The sequence below is a fragment of the Mytilus californianus genome, unplaced genomic scaffold (assembly GCF_021869535.1).
Source record: "Mytilus californianus isolate M0D057914Y unplaced genomic scaffold, xbMytCali1.0.p SCAF_7, whole genome shotgun sequence".
In the NCBI taxonomy this organism is placed as follows: domain Eukaryota; kingdom Metazoa; phylum Mollusca; class Bivalvia; order Mytilida; family Mytilidae; genus Mytilus; species Mytilus californianus.
This window is the reverse complement of record NW_026262723.1, coordinates 41,221,015-41,242,706: the sequence shown is the minus strand read 5'-3', so window position 1 is coordinate 41,242,706 and position 21,692 is coordinate 41,221,015. Positions and strand designations below refer to the sequence as shown.

Below are 21,692 nucleotides of genomic sequence, written 5' to 3'. Positions count from 1 at the left end.
ATATTTTGGAAACTTGAGGTTACATGGTTACAGGAAAAAAAGGGATGAAAATTTGATTGGTTAATTTCCAGTAATGGTTATTGTCTTATATGCAATGAAATGTTATGTGAAATTTTGTCTGTAATACTGGACAGGATAAAACTTTACTCATGCCAAGTATTTCTTTAATTGAAACAAAGATAAATTCTGCAAACTGTTTTGAAAATTAGTGCAAATTTAACAAAGACTAATAAGGGAGAAACAATGTTGGTATTACACCAGAAGCCAGTTAGATATACAGACTCCCTATAGCCCCTTATTTCTATTTTGTGACTGCATGATATTGCTTTTCACATGCTCAAGATTTAAAAAGAAAAAAATATAAGATCTCAAAATCAGAATATAACAGGAAACATTTTAGATTACTTTTTTAACATCAGTTAATGTTAAATTATTAAACATTAGCAGTACATATATATAATAATTTAATTTGGTTAGCTTTTATTGTTGAAATAAAAACTTTTCTGAATTATAATATATATACGTTTACGCCTAATGTATTTTTCAATAAATTAGGATTAATAATTTGAGAAAAAATAAGTATAAAAATAAATATCTTATTTTTAAATATATACAAGAAAAAAATTAAATAAATAAAAATGACAGAAATTAATAACTATAAAATTTGTTTCCTTTATTTTTCTTAAGGTCTTTCCAATTATGAATCAATTCCTGTATTGGCCACAGGGACGCTTGCTTGTAGGATATGTCCAAAAGAATTTTGGCATCTTGATAGTCTGCTACAACATCATGAGATGGAACTTCCTGAAAAAAGGACTGACTGTGGCCATAATCTATATTATCTTCTTGATTGTCATGTGTGCCAAAGTAGGAAGGGTATATGGGCAAGAAGAGGAGACTGGATCACATGTTTTTGTGAAACTTGTGATAGGAGCTTTACATCTCTCCGTCAATTTAATCATCATGTAATCGTACTCCATGGGGAGAAAAAACAGTGCACTTTTTGTAAAATAGACTTTACAATAAAAAGAGATTTCAAAGATCATGTTTGTGGAAGATTGAAAAAATTAAATCAAAGTTATAAGATGGATAAGTTTGCATTTTGTTATCAGAATGATGGATCTTTATTACAAAAACCAGCGAAACGGCAAAAGTTGAATGTGTTGCAAGACATGATTTTTACAGATGAAGAATTAATTCATACTGAAAAAAGAAATAGCAACATGTCAGAAAATGTTCACAATATTATCACACACACTTATGGTAACTGTGAGGTCAGAAGTGTAAATGGGTGTAGTCGAAAAGTTCAAAAGGTCAATGGAAGTAGTGATACTAACAATGGTATAATTAGTAATAATTATGAAGCAGAATGTGACAACGGTACACATAATTTAGCAGAAGGTGACAACGGTACACATAATTTAGCAGAAGGTGACAACGGTACACATAATTTAGCAGAAGGTGACAACGGTACAAATAATTTAGCAGAAGTCGACAATGGTACACATAATCTAGCAGAAGGTGACAGTGGTACACATAATCTTGCAGAAGTCGACAATGGTACACATTATCTAGCAGAAGGTGACAACGGTACACATAATTTAGCAGAAGTCGACAATGGTACACATTATCTAGCAGAAGGTGACAGTGGTACACATAATCTTGCAGAAGTTGACAATAGTACACATAATCTAGCAGAAGGTGACAACGGTACACATTATCTAGCAGAATATGTCAATGAAGATGCATGTGATACAGTAACCGCTGATGACAGTGAAGCTACCGAATATCTTTTAAAAGATTGTAACCCAATAGAACAAAGAGACTTCAAACCTACCCCTGGTATATGCGATCTATTGATAGTTGACACTAGTAAAATAAAAGTCAGAAATGTCAACAGTAGTGACATTATAACAGAAAGATTTAACAACTTTGTATATGAGAGTGTTGACACAAGCCATACTGACATAGAGAGTGCTAGTACAAGTTACACTTTATCAGACAGTATTAGTAACACTGAGGAAAAGAGGGTAAACATAGACAGTGCATCTGAGATTGTGAAAACTCCAATAGAATTAATCATAGACAGTAACACTTTAACAGATAGCATCATCAAAAGTGAAACTGAAGCAGAGATTGTCACTAGAATTAACACTGAAGCAGAGATTGTCACCAGAAGTAACACTGAAGTAGAGATTTTCACTAATAGTAACACTGAAGCAGAGATTGTCACCAGAAGTAACAATGAAGCAGAGATTGTCACTAATAGTAACACTGAAGCAGAGATTGTCAACAGAAGTAACACTCAAGCAGATATTGTCAATAAAAGAATCACTGAAGCAGAGATTGTCACTAATAGTAATACTGAAGCAGAGATCATCAATAGAAGAATCACTGAAGCAGAGATTGTCACTAATAGTAACACTGAAGCAGAGATTGTCAACAGAAGTAACACTCAAGCAGATATTGTCAATAAAAGAATCACTGAAGCAGAGATTGTCACTAATAGTAATACTGAAGCAGAGATCATCAATAGAAGAATCACTGAAGCAGAGATTGTCACTAATAGTAACACTGAAGCAGAGATTGTCACTAATAGTAACACTGAAGCAGAGATTGTCACTAATAGTAACACTGAAGCAGAGATTGTCACTGATAGTAACACTGAAGCAGAGATTGTCACTAATAGTAATACTGAAGCAGAGATTGTCACAAGAAGTGATACTGAAGCAGAGATATTCAATAGAAGAATCACTGAAGCAGAGATTGTCAATAGAAGAATCACTGAAGCAGAGATTGTCACTACATGTAATAGTAACACTGAAGCAGAGGTTGTCAACAGAAGTAACATGGAAGCAGAGATTGTCATTAGAAGAATCACTGAGGCAGAGATTTTCACTAATAGAAACACTGAAGCAGAGATTGTCAACAGAAGAAACACTGAAGAAGAGATTGTCAATAGAAGAATCACTGAAGCAGAGATTGTCACTAATAGTGACACTGTACCAGAGAGTTTCAATAGAAATAACACTGTACCAGAGAGTTTCAATAGAAATAACACTGTACCAGAGAGTTTCAATAGAAGCAACAATGAAATCAAGATTATTTTTAGACGTAATACTGTACCTGAGAATTTTGAAAGTCGTTGTACCCAAAATAATGAGATTCAATTGCATGATTCATTAGTTAAAGATCAGGTAAAAAAAACAAATGTAAATTGTTTATGCAGCCCATGTAAAGTATTTTTTACTTCTCTTAGCAAGTTAAATGCACATGTTTGTTATGTTCACAGAAAGGGACTTCAGTGTGTAATTTGTAATACATATTTTATATCGTATAAAGATATGTGTAATCATGAATGTGCTCGAGTGTTTTTACAAATGAAACTTAATCCTTTGACTAGAATAGTTTTACATTTTGGGTCAGAAGATAAAATATCAGAAAGTACAGAGTATGGTAGTGATCAATGGCACATTGTCGTAAAAGATAATCCAACGACATTAGAAGAGACTAAAAATAAAGAAATACGTGTATCATGTTATTGCAGAAAATGCAAAATAGGGTTAATTTCTCTTTCTCAATTAAATGATCACATCTTCAATGTGCATACAAAAAGAGAAGAGTGTATATTTTGTAAGATGGATTTTAAATCAACTGAAGAAATGGGCAATCATTTTTGTGAAAAATTGAATACAAAGTTGAAAAACAACATTTTAACAGAAATAACTGTGTGTCCTATTTGGGATGCTAACACCAAAAATCACAAAAAAGGAGTTGAAGTGATTACATTGCCATGGCTGAAAATGAAAGTAAAGACTCTACGACAGCTTGCACAGGAGAAGTTAGATGAAAAAGTTATGTTTAAAAAAAGACAATTTGAAAAAAAGACTAAAGAACAAAAAAAAGTGGCAACGAACAAAATTTCGCCAAAGGAAACACAATATGTCAATAGAAAATCCTGTCCAGTTTGCCCTTTGTTTTTTAAAGCAGAATCTAATCAAAGTCTTTACGAACATTTTTATAAAAAACACCAAAAAGACACAAAGTACTGTCGTTTTTGCCAACAGGCATTTCTTGCTGACAATCATGAATGCAAGAAAGAAGAAGAGGAAAGTTATATGAAAAGGAAAGAAAATAAAAACAAAATAATAGAAGAACTAGTTGGAGAAGAAAGCATCAAATTGCAAAAATGTCCGCAATGCTCATATATGAAATACTTCTGTAAAGAAAACATTCATAATCAAGCTTGTACTAAAAACGCCTGCATTCCTTGTAAAAACTGCTGTGAATGTGAAGGTATAAACTGTTTTTACTGTGGAAAAATTTTTCATTCTGAAAGTTTGACCTGGAGACATGTGGATCAAAGGCACAGGTCAACAAAAACCGGTATTTTTCACTGTTACTTATGTAACCTCTCAATCAACACTTTAGAACAATTGCAACTTCATGTAAAGAATGTTCATCCTCTCATGGATGCCTTAACATGTCAAGAGATTTTTCGTAAAAGATCGAAATATAGAAAATGTCGCCAGAAAAAAAGGAGCGTTGAACAATTATCAGCAGATCATGAAAAGCAAAGGAAGAAATATCAGGAAAAACACAAAGATAGGTACAAATGTGATGTTTGTCAAGAAAAGTTCACTTACTTTATGATGATGAAGAAGCATATTGCAAATGAACATAACGGTGAAAATTTTGGCTGTAATGATTGTAACATGTGGTTTAAGGATAAAAGAACATTAAAAAGACACCAAATGAAGGAACATTTGAAAGGATGTGTAAAAGAGCAATCTACCTGTTATGTTTGTAACCTGAAGTTTCGCAGTGATATAAGTTTGAAAAGACATAAGTTAAAGGAACATTTAATTGAGGACAAACACCTTTCCAAGTCTAGGGAAAATGTTGCTTGTGAGCAATGTGGTAAAATTGTGACGAGAAGGAGTATGAGGTTACATTTACTTGTTCATCGAGAAAAAGAGTTTATGTGTGAATATTGCGGAGAGAAGTTTCGTAGACGTGATGTAATGAAACAGCATAGGCAAATACATTTAAGAAAAAAAAATGTGGTCAAGTCCGAAACATCTGGGTATGAATGCTTAATATGTGGGTTGATTTTATCTACCAATGGTGCATTAAAAAGACATTTTAGTTGGAAACATTCAAGTGCAAAGTTTTCTATACCATGCAAAACCTGTGGCAGATTATATGCAAGTAAACCTGTGTTATCCATACATATGAAACTGAAGCATTCACACCAACCTTTTTACTGTGAAATATGTAATAAGAGATTCTATTACAATTACATGCTTAAAAACCATGTAAAGATCGTGCATGAAAATTTTAAGCCTTTTCAATGTGACATTTGTAATTTCAGGTGTTATATGAAATCTGCACTAGTATCACATATGAAATACAATCATTAATTCAGCTTTATCGTATTGCTGGCTGTTGTTTATGTGCATTGGTTAATCCAGGGAGCTGTTCTGAGGTTGGTTAACCCCCTTTTGTTTTCGATTAAAAAAAAATGATGTGAACGTTTCATGGTGTTTCAGGGTTGAAATCTCCCCCCTTTTAAATGGCTGGATCCGTGACTGATGTGTACTGAATGATAGAAGCATATACCAACCTGTAATTATTTAAATTTTAGTGCAATTGAACCATTATTATGCTAATGTTAGTCATAGAAAAGAACAATGAATGTTAGATTTTTTAAAATGTGATTTTGTCATGTGTTTCTCATTCTATATAGCGAATAACTTATTATACCAAAATTTTTGTAAGCAGAGGTGTATATTGATTTTTATGTCAATTCATCCATCTTCACTTTTGTATCCACAATGGCACCTAAAACGAGATTGGATCACTTTGAAACTTGCACTGAATCTTAAGTCATTTCTATTTTATTTTTTTATCCAACCTATTTTTAGCTCACCTGGTCCAAAGGGCCAAGTGAGCTTTTCTCAACACTTGGTGTCCAGCGTCTTCTATTAACTTTTTCAAATATCTTCTTCTCTGAAATTACTAGGCCAAATTTAACTAAACTTGGCCACAATCATCTTTGGGGTATCTTGTTTAAAAGATGTGTCCGAAGACCCATCTTCGCTAGCCAAGGATTACGATCCAGTCCCCTCCTCTACTCTATTTTGAAAACCACAATAAATAGAGAAAATCTGACAGCGGCAAATATGTTTAGAATATTGTCCATTTAAGTCAAAACTATAAGATGACTTCTTATAGGAGTTATTGCCCTTAAATGACAAATTTTACCATTTTTTTTTCATTGTTGCTTATTTTCTTTAAAACTATAATAGATAGAGAGAAACTCTTAATTATAAAAATGATCAGCAAGACAATATCAACAAATAAGTCAATAGGCTGAAATTATCAGATGACTCCTTATAGAGTTATTGCCCTTAACAGACGATTTTTACCATTTTTTGGTGTTTTTGCATATTATCTTAAAGACTACTGTAACAATAGATTGATAGAAACTTTAAAAGTAAAAATGATTAAGCAAGACAATATCTACCAATAAGTAACAATAGAAATTCTTCAGTCGACTCGTTATTGGAGTTATTGCTCTTTATTGACGATTTTTACCAATTTTTAGTGTTTTTTACTATTATCTTTAAGACTACGATAGATAGATAGAAACTTTAAAAAACAACAGTGATCAGCAAGACACAATCTACAATAACTCAACATGGTCAAAATTGTTTGTCAATTCATTATTGGAGTTTTTGCTCTTTAGTAACAATTTTTACCAATTTTTGGGGGTTTTGCCTATTATCTTGAAAACTTTAAAAGATAGATAGAAACTACTTTTAATAACAAAAATGATCAACAAGACAAAAGTTAGTAGGTTCATTATAGGAGTGATTGCCCTTAAATGATGACTTTTTTTTAACCCTCTTGTGTTTTTTTGGCAAAAAATAAAGAAGATGGAGAGAAATTGTAAACTGAAAAATTTATCAGATCAACTGAAAGGGATTTTTGTAATTAAATCTATTCTAGTCTACTGTTGAAGATGCACATAGACCTATGTGAGCAACACAGGCTCTTTATAGCCTCTAGTTAAGTTTATCTAGAGCAGAATTTACAAAAAGGATATAAAACATTTTTTCAATGAACTTTCATACAATCTGTATTTACAGTAGGTGTTGAAATCATAAAGATTCTGTTTTTTATTGGTTCTAAGACAAACAACCTGATTCTGTTTCTTTTACATGTTTCCAATCTAAATATAAGCAACCCAAGCATAGAATATTTTAGCACTGACTGCCAACCTAATTGTTTTTGGAACCAAATATGTTTGGAGGCCTTTGCCCAAAAAATATGGACTTTGCCATATTAATATAAAAAAGAGGTATAAGTATGAATATGTGACTCTTCTGTTTTTAAAGTTAGCCAAATGAATTAATATTCCATATATATATATATATATATTTCTCTAATTCTTAGATGATTTATCCTTTTTCTGACCTGTTGATTATTTTTATTGAGTCCACATGTTTTTTTTTTTATTCCTTTCATCTGAATTTCCTATTGTAATGTCATGAAAGAAAGGCGTCCATGTCTGATGACGTTATACAGAAAAAAACACATCTGTTTGCAAATCATTGGAAATAAGGGATTAAGTTTGTCAGCAAATTGTCTAAAAATCATACAATATTTCTCCACTGTCACCAATTAAATTTTAGATATTTTAAGCGCTCAGTAAGCCTTGCTTTTAAAATTTAAAAATTTAATTGTCTAGAGTGCATAAATATTGTATCACACATTGATGCAGGGGTTCAAATTAATGTGAGTCTGAGGTCCAGGACCTGTCTTTTCTAGGAGAGGACTTTTCATTTTTAGATAACAAAAGCCAAGGACCTACCATTTTTTACACTGATGCTTGATTTCTTATGGAGGACCCTTCACTTAAAATTTCAAATGGTTTTGGACCTTTTATAATTTAAAGCAAATTTGAATGATGCAGTGATAGAATCTATTATATATAAGTACATGTAAATATAGCTTGAGATTAATGACATCATGATGACATTATTATATTTGGTTCTTGATTTTCAATTGATTGTGTGGCCTATTTTACTTTGATGTCTAAAAAGATAAATAATTTTACATATAAGTTTTTTGTATCATATGTAACTATTTTTTCTCTGTTATGTTTCGATTTCAATCATGATATTAAAGTTGATTTTACACAGTAAAATATGAATATGTGACCCTTATGTAAAATGTTGTATACTTAATTGTTTAAATTTAACATTGTATTAAGTGACTGTTATTTTGTATTTTTATGTGTGAAAGAACACATTTGAATAAAAGAAGGAGAGAATGATGAGACTATTGGTGTGTTAAAACATAAATATTAGAGAATAATGGGTATTAAATATAAAGAGTTGGGGAAAAAATTACCTAAAAATTTGAAGAATACAGAAATAAAGGACCCCCACCCCCACCCCCTTTCCAGAAACTCTTATATGTCCTTAACCAATTCAATTTTTTTAAACTGATAGTTTACATCACGAAAACAAACAATAATGCAAAATTTAAAATGGAAGAGTTTAATAAACAGATCATACCTTGATTGATTGATTGATTTTTGATTGCTTAACGTCCAGTTGCAAATATTTCATGCATGTTCAAGACAACAGATCATACAGAAAAGCCAGCAAAGTTAGGAATAGGAAGTTTCTTTACTATTATAAAACTAAAGCTTAGATTCAAAGGTTTTTAATTGCAATTCTAAATTTTTTGAAGAAAAAAAAATTGTTTCAGAATTGAAGTGAACCAAATATTTTGTTACCTTTGAAAACCAGTAGGAAAAATTTGGTATTACTGTTTTAGTGGACTAAAACTTGTGTCTCCTGTTTATCTCAAGAAGTCATTCCAGTAAAGAACTGAAGGTGTAACAAACACATTATTTTACTGAAAAGGTAAAATGTTTAGTTTACATCAAAAAGTCAGAGGGAAAAATATGTCATTAGCACGAAAAAAAGTAACAAAAAATAGGTTTTATAACCTTAATATAAAACGGTTAGGTCCTTATGACCTTTTGCATGGACAAATTTTTTATTGCATTGGAAATATTTGGCTGTTGCAAAAATAATATATCTGGTATTATGTACACACAAAAAATATTTGACCTTTAATGTCAATGTTATCTTTTATTGTACCGAGACATCGTCCTGATGCCAAATATCAAAAGCCAGTGTCAAAAGATGAAAAAAAGGTACAGCCTGGACAAGATTGTATGAGAAGCAGAAACCAGACGAAACCCTACTAAAACGTAATCTCCCTCCGTCAAGGGGTGACATAATAAAAGCAGCATTGAGTTTTTTTTAAAAAAGGGGTCTTGTGTCTGTTACCAAAAAATGTGTTTCTATTAAAGGAAAAAAGTTTCAATGTACAAAGAAATTTTCTGCACATAAGATCTGGTTTTCACGCTCCAATCTCATTGGAAAATGGGTGGCTTCTCGGTAGGATATCAATATTTAGTTCCTTAATATTGATGTCCTAATGAGGAGCCAACCATTTTTTAATAACATCGTCTGTGCTATAAAAACGGAGTCATGATACTAAAGGGAAAATCAAAAGTCTAGGAAAAAGAGACTACAAAATACAACAAAGAAAACTATAGACTGAGCAACACAAACCCCACCGAAATCCGAGTGTGATCTCAGGTGCTCCAGAAGGGTAAGCATACACTGCTGCACATATGGCACCCGTTGTGTTACTCATATGGCAAGTACATATTCGGTCTAAAGATATGCAGTCTAAATTTAAAGGCTCACAGATAATCTAAACCTGATCTCAAACTCTAAATCTAATGTTTTATAAAGAGACTATCCATTATTTGTGTTCTACACCAGATATTCCAAAGGACAAAAAACTTCAAAGAAAAAATCTACAGATAACCATCGATGAAGTTCCTATGGTGGAAAAGGTACAGGAACATTCGGCGAGATTAGATCGCCTAGTTATTTTTGCAACCCTTTAATTTCTGGTTCAGTTGAATGAAAAAGGTACACAGAGGAGTATGCGAAATCTTCAGAAAAGAAAGGACACTTATCTGTATACATGTATAACCTGATCGGAATAACGGACAAAAAACCGTATAGGTACACGTCAAGACAATCCTTAAAAATTCCGTTACAGGAAAAGCATACTGACGGTATGTTAATTTTTCAAATCAATTCAAATCTTTATTGCCATTACACTATATATTTATAGCATATGACACAACATAACAAAATAAACATAAACAATATCATCAAGATCATTAATATACATAATAAAAGTAAATATTTCAAGAGTCCCCTGTCCTCAGTTCTATAGACTGTTTTAAAAAGGATCCTAGCTTATTTACCTGAATGTTTGATCTTGGGTTTAGTATATATGTAATTTTATCTATATCATTTAAATCAGTAAAGTGCATCTTCTCATTTATCAAAAAATAAAAATAAACTTTTCTATTATTACTGCACAATATAAAAAGAAATGAATTTCATCTTCAATTTGTTTGCAGTTTTTGCATAATCTTTTTTCTCTTGGTATTTTAAGACATCTTCCCTTTTCTATTAATAAATTGTGGTCACTTATTCTAAATTTTGTTATCAGTTTTTTAAATTCAAATTTTGAGCAAATTAAATATTTTCTTCTGTTTTATTTAGTTTTACATGTTTATAAATAGTGAGTTTGCTGTTATCCTTTATATCTGATATTTTATCATTTACTAGTTTTTCATAAAAATGCTTCAATTTTATTTGTTCTCTTATAGTTTTAGTTATCTTTTTGTGAGGGATATTTCTTTAAAGTGTCCTAATCCATACCGGTTTCTCCTAAGACATGTTTTACATATGTTAATAAAAGTTCAAAATACTTTACTTGCTGACATGGACCCATACCGTTAATTTATACTTTCTCTCGTATTAACGCGAAAAAAAAACGTGGTTGTACTTGAAATGATTCGATCAATTCACTCGAAAAAAAACACCAACAATATCGACCAGACACTTTACCTACCGTAATACTTTTCATTGCAAAAATGATAATGGATGGCTGTTAAGCGTTAAATGAATATTCAGGACGAGATCATTTTATTGCGATATGAAAATTAACCCTGCTTTTTACTAAACCAACTCGCTGAACCAGATTCCTTACCTGCTATATTTATGTAGTTCACAAGTTAACAGTCTATAGGAAGACATGTCACTGTGCCTTCCCAGACACAGTATTTCTATTCTAGACCGACCAATCTTATCTCTATTTAAAATAAAATATTGTTGTAAACAAAATAAACCATAAGGTGGAATTTTTACTCAACAAAAAAAATACACAAGGATCAGAGATAAATGATATAAACAATGAAGAGCTGCGCCATGAGCGCATGATACGCCCGTCGCTTTTTCAGAGAATAAGTTCCAATTATATAACTCATCAATGTCCTATCAGAAATTTATTAAAAAAAACGTAAGGGATATTATTTTAATAGATATAAAACAGTCACCAAAGTTTCATGAAAACTACTCGAAGCACTTTTGAGTTATTGTCCTAAAACTGGGAAATCACCTCTTTTTATGAATAAAATTACATAACTCGGAAACGTAAAATCTAGTATTTATAAAAATCGAAAGGGAGCTCACGTCAATAGATATAAACCAATTCACCAAAGTTTCATGCAAATTGGTTAAAACGTTTTTGAGTTATTGTCCGACATGTTGGCGACGGACGGACGGACAACGGTATACCATAATACGTCCCATAAATGGGCGTATAAAACAGGCAGGTATATTCCAGTGAAATATTCTGCAGATCCCAATATTAAACTCATTGACAAACCTATAATAAACATGAACACCTTTTGTAGGGTCGAATAGAACTCAATATTGTTAGGACTATGTATCAACACGATGATTCATTCTGGTCTTGACATCTGAAAATGGTAGATGTACGCTTTTAGAGGGAGGATTGGGGTCTGATAAAGTGGTCTTTTTGTACACTTAAGAAAATGGTTGACAATAATGGATGACCGCTAACGTAATGCCGCTTAGGAGAGATACAGAAAATACTAACTTTCTTTGGCAGGCGTTTTAAGTCACGACCTCCCACAACTGATGCGAACAGAGAAGGGTTGACATACTTAAGATCTGGATATAGGGACAAAAAATGTTGGGATGTGAGATATAGGAAAAAATAAAGTGTGATCTGGGTAAAAGTTGGAATTGGAAATTTTTTTTCAAAGAAGGATTCGGGAAAATATGCACCCTCGTGTCAGCTAGTCCATCCCCTCAACAATCTAATTAAAATATAGATCTCTGATTTCGTTATACTCATATGTAGTATAACGAAATCAGAGATCTATATTTTAATTAGATTGTCCCCTCAAGAGACATCTGAAGTGGTTTCATTGCAACTTGTATATGTTCATCTGTATTTCAGGCGCCATTGATTAGTCAGTTTAGTTATCAGAATCTGAGACTACTATGACACAGTGTTATAATAGTCAGAATCTTGTTAGAATTGAGGCCCGTGTTGGTAAATCATAAAAATAGATATGATTCATATTTTTTCTTATGTTGTGAAAATGCTGTGTTTTGTACTGCTTTAAAACCCACCATAGTTTCTGTTTTGCAATACAGTTTTGTCTTACCTGTCACTAGGCCACAAAATATTGACAAAATTTCAGATTGCTGTTCGAATCCATAAAAACCAATTCATACTTCGCGCCACGAATTAAATTGCATTATTTCCCTTTTATCCTCACAACAGCGTAAACAAAAAGATCTTTTATGTTGCGAAGGTGTTAACCTGCTTCACAAAGACGAAAATCTGTTCGATTTTAAAGGTAAGTATTACTTACTTTAGAGGTCGGAATGAAATTTAATTTGCTAGTGAAGTATATTGGGCATCACATACAATGTAATGTTTTCAATCATTTCATATATGGAATACCTAAGTAGGTTATTTCCCTTTAAACATGTTAAACATTGCAAAGCAATAGTAAAGTATAATGGCTTTGAAAACGAATAACTGCTTGACGTGAACAAATTATATTGTAAACTAAATTACAGATCACATGCGATCTTGCTAATTCTTGGTATGCATCGTCCTCGATATGCACGAACTATTTGCCACTGGAATTTAACCAAACAGGCATATTATATATATTTTTATTTATATAGTAGTTCTACCAGCTAACTAATTATGATAATTTATCTCGTTTCTAGATGTTTGGGACCAACTGGCGATTTGTCATTTTTTAATGTTCTATTAAAGGATTCCACTATAGTCAAGTCAAGGATTTTTATAGTATATAAATCTGGCTTGGTCGAATATTGTCAAAATTCTTTTTTTTATGTCTATAGAACCAGTTATCTTTTAGTCGGTAAAGCTTTTCAGTATGATATAGAGGGCATTTTTAGGGGTATAAACACAAATTAGACAAAAAGCTCATTTACAAAAAAGAAGATTAGATATGGTGTTGGCGGTTCTGATTTTGCAGAACACCCATAATTATTCTAAATTGTAAACATGCTAAATATGTCTGGTATAGATCTACCGATATTTGAAGTTGCCTATGTTTTCAGTTCAGACCTCACCCGACTTATATAGATGTCATGTATTATCATTTAATTTTTCTTTCACGCTTAATTTTTTTCAGATGGTATCTGAAGCGCATGTTTTAAGTATTCTTCGTAATTTGGAAAAATGCTGGACTTTAGAGCAATATCTTGATTTTACTATAAAAGCCAAAGATGGAAGTATCCAGTGTCATCAAATCCTGTTTTCCAGTTTATGTAAACTTTCTCATAAAAAAGAAACAGCAACATCTTGTGAAAATTCTTTGAATGTAGAAACATGTCTCAATAATGTAGCACATTTTCTATCAATGCTCTATAAATCAACAATAAAACCTCAGGATTTTACCGACATTTTTTTATCAACAGCAAAAATGTTTGGGTTGCCAATACCACATCTGACAAAGGGCACAAGAAAACAAAGCTGTTTACACGAAGAATTTGTTAAACAACGAAATTTGACCTTTGGTGACACACTAGCAAATGCAAGAAAGAACAATATATTATCTGATATAACTATTCTCATACAAAAACAGAAATTTTTCTGTCATAAGGTTATTTTAGCGGCTTTTTCTGCATATTTTGACGCCATGTTTTCTTCGAAGCTCAGCGAGCTTCATCAAGATGAAGTTATAATTCATGATGTAGATAAAAAGACGTTCAGTAAGATTCTTGACTTTATGTATACTGGGGAAATTACAGTTACAATACAGAATGTTCAGGATTTGATGTCTACCTCATCATATTTGCAAATTCCTTTACTTCAAGCTCAATGTGAACGTTTTATGGTACGCCATATTGAAATTGACAATTGCATTGACGTGGTAAAACTCGGCGATGCAGTTGGATCTGATTATCTGATGTCTAAAGGGATCAGCTTTGTGTGTCGCCATTTTAGTACTGTGTCTAATAACAAAGAATTCCTTACACTTACAAAAATCATGATAAATAGAATCTTGCAAAATGACCAGATAAATGCAGAAAATGAATATACGATCTTAAAAGTTTTACTATTATGGATTAAACACCAGAAAGATAAAGTCGAAATTACTGATCTTATGAAAAATGTTAGACTTTCACTAGTTTTAGAAAGTGCGTTAGAAAAAACTTTGGAAAATCCTTTGGTAAAAAAAGACCGAAACTGTGTTCAGTATGTCAATGATGTAATAAAAAACAAGATCAATAAAACTGAACAAACCAGAACATTTGAAACAGAAGACGTCATGGTTGTTATGTGGTCCTCTAGTTATATACCAGGACTTCATTTAGCATGCTTTAGTTTTGTAAACAACACTTGGTACCAGTTACCGGGGTTACCAAATCATTCGACAGGAGGTTCGTATGGCGCATGTTCCAACGACAGTGATATTTATATATGCGGAGGTAGTGGAAATCCAACAGCTTTTCACCGATTCAATTTTCCTTCAAATAAATGGCAGAAATTAGGTCCAATTGAGTTTAAATATGGACGCGCAGACCATGCCATGGTCATAAAAAATGATAATCTGTATATGATTGGTGGAAGTCAGGATAGAATCGTAGTATGGCCATTTGTAGATAAATACAATATAACGGATAAGTCATGGAATCGCATGGGTGCTCTCAGTATTGCAGTATCTAATCCTTCATGTGCAATATTTAATGAAAGCATTATAGTGTTTGGGGGTAATAAATCCTTTGGTGAGTTTGTTTCTGCTATTCAGGTATACGATTTAACAACTAACTCGTGCACCTCGTTTTCAAAGTTACCAATAATGTGCAGTTTTAGTGGACTAGTAATGAATGAAGATGTAGCATACATTGTTGGTCCTAAAGGCGATGTGGTTTTATATGAACATGGTAAAGATCCGGTTGTTTTAGGTTCAGTGCACAAACAAACAATGTTTGGATTCGGTACAGCATTTTATAATGGTAAAGTGTTTGTAATAGGTGGAAGCTCGGATCGCATGGAGTCAACTGAATCAAGGGCGTTTGATATCGTGTCTAAAACTACTTCTATTACAAATAGGAACATGAAAGTACCTGCTAAAAAGGAATCAAACCAGTATTTCATGATCATCCACAACATTCGCAAATCATTACTTATACCAGACAATCTATACAAAGATTGACATGCAGGGCCGTAGCACAATGGAGGGAAATTAATTACTTTCACATGTGGAGCAGGACCTGCTGGCCCTTCTGGAGCACCTGCTATCATCCCGGTTTTTTGTGGAGTGTGTGTTGCTCAGACTTTAGAGTTATATGTTGAATTTTGTAGACTGTTGTTTGTCTTTTGGTCGTTTTTCGCCATGGCGTTTGTCAGTTTGTCTTCGACTTATATGAGTTTGAATGTCCGTTTGAAATCTTCCGCCTTTACTTTAAAACGGCAATGATACATGGATGCGAAGAATTGTTTATTTACGTAACGTAACTTACAGAATTTAACATTATAATCATGGAAGTAAGAATGATAGTTGATATTGTATGACTTCACGCAACAGTCGTACGAAAGCGTAGAAATTCATCTTTTCTTGAAAACCGTCGAACCACAATTCAGAATTGTACTCCAGCGCGAACTAGTCTATAGGAAACTATAAAGATTACTGACAGCTATTTCCGAATGTTTATTTAACTTTGAATCTACTTCTTATCCTTCCATTTACTTCTGTTTGCTGTGAAAGGTCATTTTCAAGTTGAATGTGTTAATATTAATCCTCATCGCTGAGGACTTGCAATATTGCACGTTCACATGAACACAGATATGGAGAGGATGTTAAAAGCATTTGATATTTCTGGCAATATTTAAGACAAGAAAATTTTATTGAACGCTGATACGGAACACTAAATGTTATAACAATAGAAATAAAAAAAAATCATAATTTACAATGTACTCTGACAATTGTTTATATTATAGTGTTCTCTTTATGCTCAATTCCACTCAAACATATTGTGAGGAATAACGACTCTTTTCATCTGTAGTCTTATTATAATTCATTTTTTTACGGGAATGATAAAACGTATTAATACACATTTTGGTATGCATGAGGTTATAGTAATTTAATAGACAAACGTGATGCTAAGATAGAATCAATAATCATGGGAGACTGGTTTCTTCAAAATTGATAGCAATGACGTTTATAGGTGGTAATAGTTAACCTGTTAATATAACGTCCATACGGTTATAATCTCTAAATATGATGCCAATATCCCTTTTGGTCATCAAATGAAGACGTCATTATATAGGGAAACCCATTGAAAAGACAATGACGAACACTCCGTATTTCAAGGAAGACAACGTCACAGCAATCTAGCATGGCTGAGTAAATAAGACCAATCAGTTTGACAGCGATCTCAGATAATTCTATTTTACCCCCCCCCCCCCCCCCCCAAAAAAAAAAAAGATTAATAAATGGATTCTTTAAACGTCAGAGTGATAATTATTGTTTATTACAAGTCGTCTATATAATCAGTGTATAGATCAAATATATTATAATAGTTATATACATGGTCTGCATTTTCGATAGACGTTCAGAATTTGTCAAACGTTTTAACTGGAGAAACGGCTGTCTTCTGTTTGACATTGAAATACTCTTGACGTCTGCAGAAAATACAGACCGTAACTGCACATGTGGTCATAATTACAAAATACAATACAATATCGATTGATTGATTGTTGTAAGCTTTACGTTCAGTTATAAATATTTCATGCATGTTCAGGCCGACAATAACGAAAAAATCCTACACTGAAGCTGATACGGGTGGGGTGTTATATACCCATGGTCCATCCTTTCATATATTTAACATCATGAACTAGAGGCTCTAAAGAGCATGTGTCGCTCGCATTGGTCTATGTGCATATTCAACAAAGGACAATCTTCAACATTGTAGATGAGAATAGAATTCATGACAAAAATCTCTTTTTTGTTGATCTTGTATTGCTGATCATTTATTCTGTTTAGTTTCTATATATATGGCTATCTATCAGTGCATCATAAGCCTATTTGGCTGGCTGAAAATCAATTGTATATTTGAATATGATTGTTTGTTACAATTCAAGTTGCACTTTAATATAAAAATATTTTGTTCTTGCTCAAAACACAAAAGAGGGTAACTTGAAAAAATTCCTTGATTAAGGGCAATCACTCCTATAAAGAGTGGCAGTCTACTATTTATATCAGCAAAATTTGACGTGTTAGTAGAACTTGACTTGCTAATAATTTTTGTGATTTTAAAGTGTCATATAAGGTAAAACGCCAAAAAAAAAATCCATATTATCATAATTGAAAATCTTGTCTTGCTGATCATTTTTGCTTATTTCATTTTATACTATCTATTATAATTTTTAAGATACACTGTATAAGGCAAAAACGCAAATAATTGATATTAATTTTCATCAAAGGGCAATAACTCTAATAAGGAGTAGACTGATGATTTCGACCATAAGACTTATTTGTAGAACTTGTCTTGCTGATCATTTTTGCAATTTAAAGTTTCTCTCTATCTATTATAGTTTTCAAGAAATAGGAAAAAAATGGTAAAATTTGTCATTTAAGGGCAATAACTCCTATAAGTTGTTTGACAGTTTTGGCGTATATAAACAATTTGAAGAGCTCAACATTCCGAACATTTTTGTCTTTGTCAGATTTTCTCTACTTATAACCTTTTTCAAAATATTAGACAAATCTTGCAATTTACCCCTATGTTCTAGTTTTAGCCATATCGGTCATCTTGGTTGGCAGGTGGGATCATCGGACTCTTTTTTAAAACTAGATACCCCAATGATAATTGTGGCCAAGTTTGGTTAAATTTGGCCAAGTAGTTTTAAAGGAGAATATTTTTGTAAAAGTTAACAGACGACGACGGACGACGGACGCCAAGTGATGAGAAAAGCTCACTTGGCCCATTGGGCCATGTGAGCTAAAACGGACATCGGTATAGAACTTATTTAAAGGAGTTACCCTACAATAAACATTGAACTTTATGTTTGTGCAGCCGTCTGTGCATGCCAGATAGTATGGTGATTCCATCACATATCCACAAATCTGAGTACATTTCTGCATGGCCACTCGTCTGTCTAAATGTCCATTAGTCTGTCGATCTTGATGGCCAGTAGTCTGTTAACATGTCAACCAATCTGTGTATATGTCCAAAGATCCGTTTACATGTTCAACAGATTGTGTATATATACTAACCAGTCTGTCGACAGGCCTACAAGTCTGTTTACATATCCACCAGTCTGTGTCACAGGCTCCTGTCTCTGAATTTTTTTCCTTATATACTATAGTACCTTTATATAACACAAGGTACTTAACTCGTATTTTTGAAAAATGTAACCCGGTCGCGAACTTCTGTTATATTTCGATTTCTCGGTTATCTACCCACTAAAACTTGTTATGCCATAAATTTAAATTGATTTATCTACACAATGGTGTATAACACGCCTACCTTTTTTGTCGGGATCATTAGCAGGCCTCCCCAAGTATTTCAACCGTAATTATTTCGTATTCCCACAGCTCAGCCGATTGGAGTAAATGATTAATTATAAAATGTATTTCAAAAATACCTGTTGGTTTTTGTCTGAATAGAGCTTATCATCCAGATAGTAAATTTGTAAAAGATTCCGTGAAAAAAAATCTAACAAGTGTTATATTAAGGTATATAGGAAAAAAATTCAGAGACAAGTGCCTGTGGTCTGTGCGCCTCCGCAAGTCTCTCTATATGTTAACCACTCTGTCTACATAACAACCAGTCATTTGACATGTTCATTAGTCTATCTACGTGTCCGCCAGTTCGTCTACGTGTCCACCAGTCAGTCAACATGTTCACCCACCGGTAAAGTTATGTGTCCATTAGTCTGTCGACATGTCTAAAAGTCTGTCTATGGGTCCACCAGTCTGTTAACATCTCCACATGCAGTCTGTTAACATCTCCACATGCAGTTTGTTTCCATCCTGTAATGGATAATTAATTTCCAACTGACGTCACCGACGTTACTACAAGGGGGAAATTAGATTTCGCGTTACTAGGGGGAAAGAATAGGCCTGATCCTTGTCCAAAAAAAATCTTAATAATAACCTTTTTTGCATTTTAAGTTGATTCAAGGAACAAAATGAATTAAAACAATAGAACAGAATTTGATTTATATCTTTTGATATACTTTTCAAAAATATGAGTTAAGAACAACTGAATCTAGTCATGTCACAGGACTTAGGTTCTAGCTTTCTTCAATGCCAAAGTCTCATCAGACTCTGCACATGAGGCACCGTCTGATAGGCCTGTCAATGTACACTCATTGGATTTGTATCTTGGTTTTTAAGTTGAAAAAAGTTTTTTCAAATGCAATCAATATGATTGCCAATGAGAAAACTCTCTGCAAGAGACCAAAATGACACAGAAATTAACAACTATATGTCACGGTATTGCAAGTATTGTTTTTTTCTTCATATGATCAAATATGATTTTGTGAATTTTATGGTACATAATTTTTTTTTTATTTAAAAAATATTTTTTGTTAAAAAAATTACCAGTATGGTATTTATTATAAAGCAACAGAATAAGGTCGGAAAACAAGGTACTGATTTGTCTTGGTCCCAAAATGTCTCCTGCTGCGTTGCCAAACTGTCTATTAATCATGTCTATGAAATATGTCTCCTACGGTGCCAAACTGTCTATTAAATTTGGAGCCCAATGTTTTCCGAGCTGGTGACGAACTGTCTTGAAAAGTTACCTTATATACAAAGCGCATCCATCGCTGAATGATTCATCAGTAAGACTGGTTTCTGAGAAAAGTATGCCTTTTACCTCTTAAAAAGTACTTGACAAAGAACCAGTTTTAAAGTATCGATTGCAAGTAAACATGTCAAATTAATACTTGTTTTTATCTTATTTTCTTGTTTTTTGTTTATAATTACTTTGTTCATCAAAATTGGATTAAATTTATTTTCTGCAGAATAATTTTACTTGTCCCGTCGGACAAGCTTGATATAGCTTTTCAGGCGCGTAGCTGCCTTTACGCAAAAAATCATTTGCTTGCACATTTTTTTTCACAAAAAAAATAATTCTTAAATTAAATTACGAATGAGTAGGAAGACAGGTCAACCGGGCTAACTATCCAGCTGACACTCCAAGTCAGTATTGGAAGCGAGTCTTGTATTTCTCCTTTCTTGACTATTTCATTGAGGAACTCACAGGACGTTTACTGGATAACTCTGATCGTTTTCAAGGCCAGAACCTTATACCTGCACGTTTGGAATCTTTGACAGCAGAGTGCATAGATAAACTATACGAAACATTTAGACACGACTTGACCGACAATCAAGAAACCTTCAACTCTGAGGTAAAGAGATGACAGAGACGCTGGTCGGGTCCAGATGTTATAGAGTAGCCCAAATCTCTGATGTCGTCTCTAGCAGTGACTAAAAAGGAACTATATCCTTCAATAGTTTGCAATCGTGTCAATCCTAGTTACAATGCCAGTAACTACATCAACTACTGAACGGTCATTTAGTGCATTACGGCGACTGAAAACTTATCTCCGTTCAACCATGGTATAGGACAGACTATCTTCGTTGGCGCTCATACATGTTCACAGAGAAATGAATATCGACACCGAGAGAGTTCTGCGATCATTTGCCTTGGCAAAAAATAGATACACGGACTTTGGATATTAACTATACTTTAAGTTTTACATGCAGTATTAACATTTAATAATACAGGCTCAATACAATAACCTTGAAAACATCTTAGATTTATATCCCTCACTTATAAGTCAAGACTTAAAAGTCGCCGTTTGATTTCGTAAATTCCCATTGTCCATTCGTCCAAAAGACTATTAATTCACCTTGGGTATCTGTGTCCCAAGTGACCTTCTACCGTTGTCGTAGAAACCCCTCCTTTGATTCGAAAATGACCTTTGTTAGAAACGCTACGGTCGGGTGTCTTGCAAGAAGCAGGACCTGCTTACCCTTCCGGAGCACTGGAGGTCGCCACATTTCTTTTTTGGGGTTCGTGTTTTTTATATGTATTTAGTTTCAATATTGAATGTTTTTGTTTGTTCTTTTGTGCCTTATCTGTTCCCGGGTTGGTCATGTGTCCATTGATTGCCCTTCTATTGATAAACGCTTC

At 33.0% G+C, this 21,692-nt stretch overlaps 2 protein-coding genes across 9 annotated transcripts in view; both read left to right on the top strand.

Moving 5' to 3' along the window:
- Nucleotides 1–8,347, top strand: part of LOC127709458 (uncharacterized) — a 48,357-nt gene extending 40,010 nt beyond the window's left edge. For 2 of the 8 annotated variants that reach the window (XM_052215034.1, XM_052215032.1), the window contains one exon: nt 688–8,347. In XM_052215034.1, coding sequence (XP_052070994.1) covers nt 688–5,423 — 4,736 coding nt within the window. In that variant the 3' untranslated portion in view covers nt 5,424–8,347. The remainder of the gene's footprint in view (nt 1–687) is intronic. The other 6 variants (XM_052215038.1, XM_052215035.1, XM_052215037.1 and 3 more) reach the window with 6 other exon arrangements.
- A 4,430-nt stretch (nt 8,348–12,777) lies between these two features.
- LOC127709467 (kelch-like protein 24) lies at nt 12,778–16,454 on the top strand. The gene is made up of 2 exons (XM_052215051.1): nt 12,778–12,853; nt 13,670–16,454. The coding sequence occupies exon 2, from the start codon at nt 13,670–13,672 to the stop codon at nt 15,695–15,697; it is 2,028 nt and encodes a 675-aa protein (XP_052071011.1). The 5' UTR covers nt 12,778–12,853; the 3' UTR covers nt 15,698–16,454.
- Nucleotides 16,455–21,692: the final 5,238 nt, after the last annotated feature.

Bases quoted from the DNA above. Each gene is read 5' to 3' on its own strand.
- LOC127709467 (XM_052215051.1), top strand. From the start codon at position 13,670: ATGGTATCTGAAGCGCATGTTTTAAGTATTCTTCGTAATTTGGAAAAA.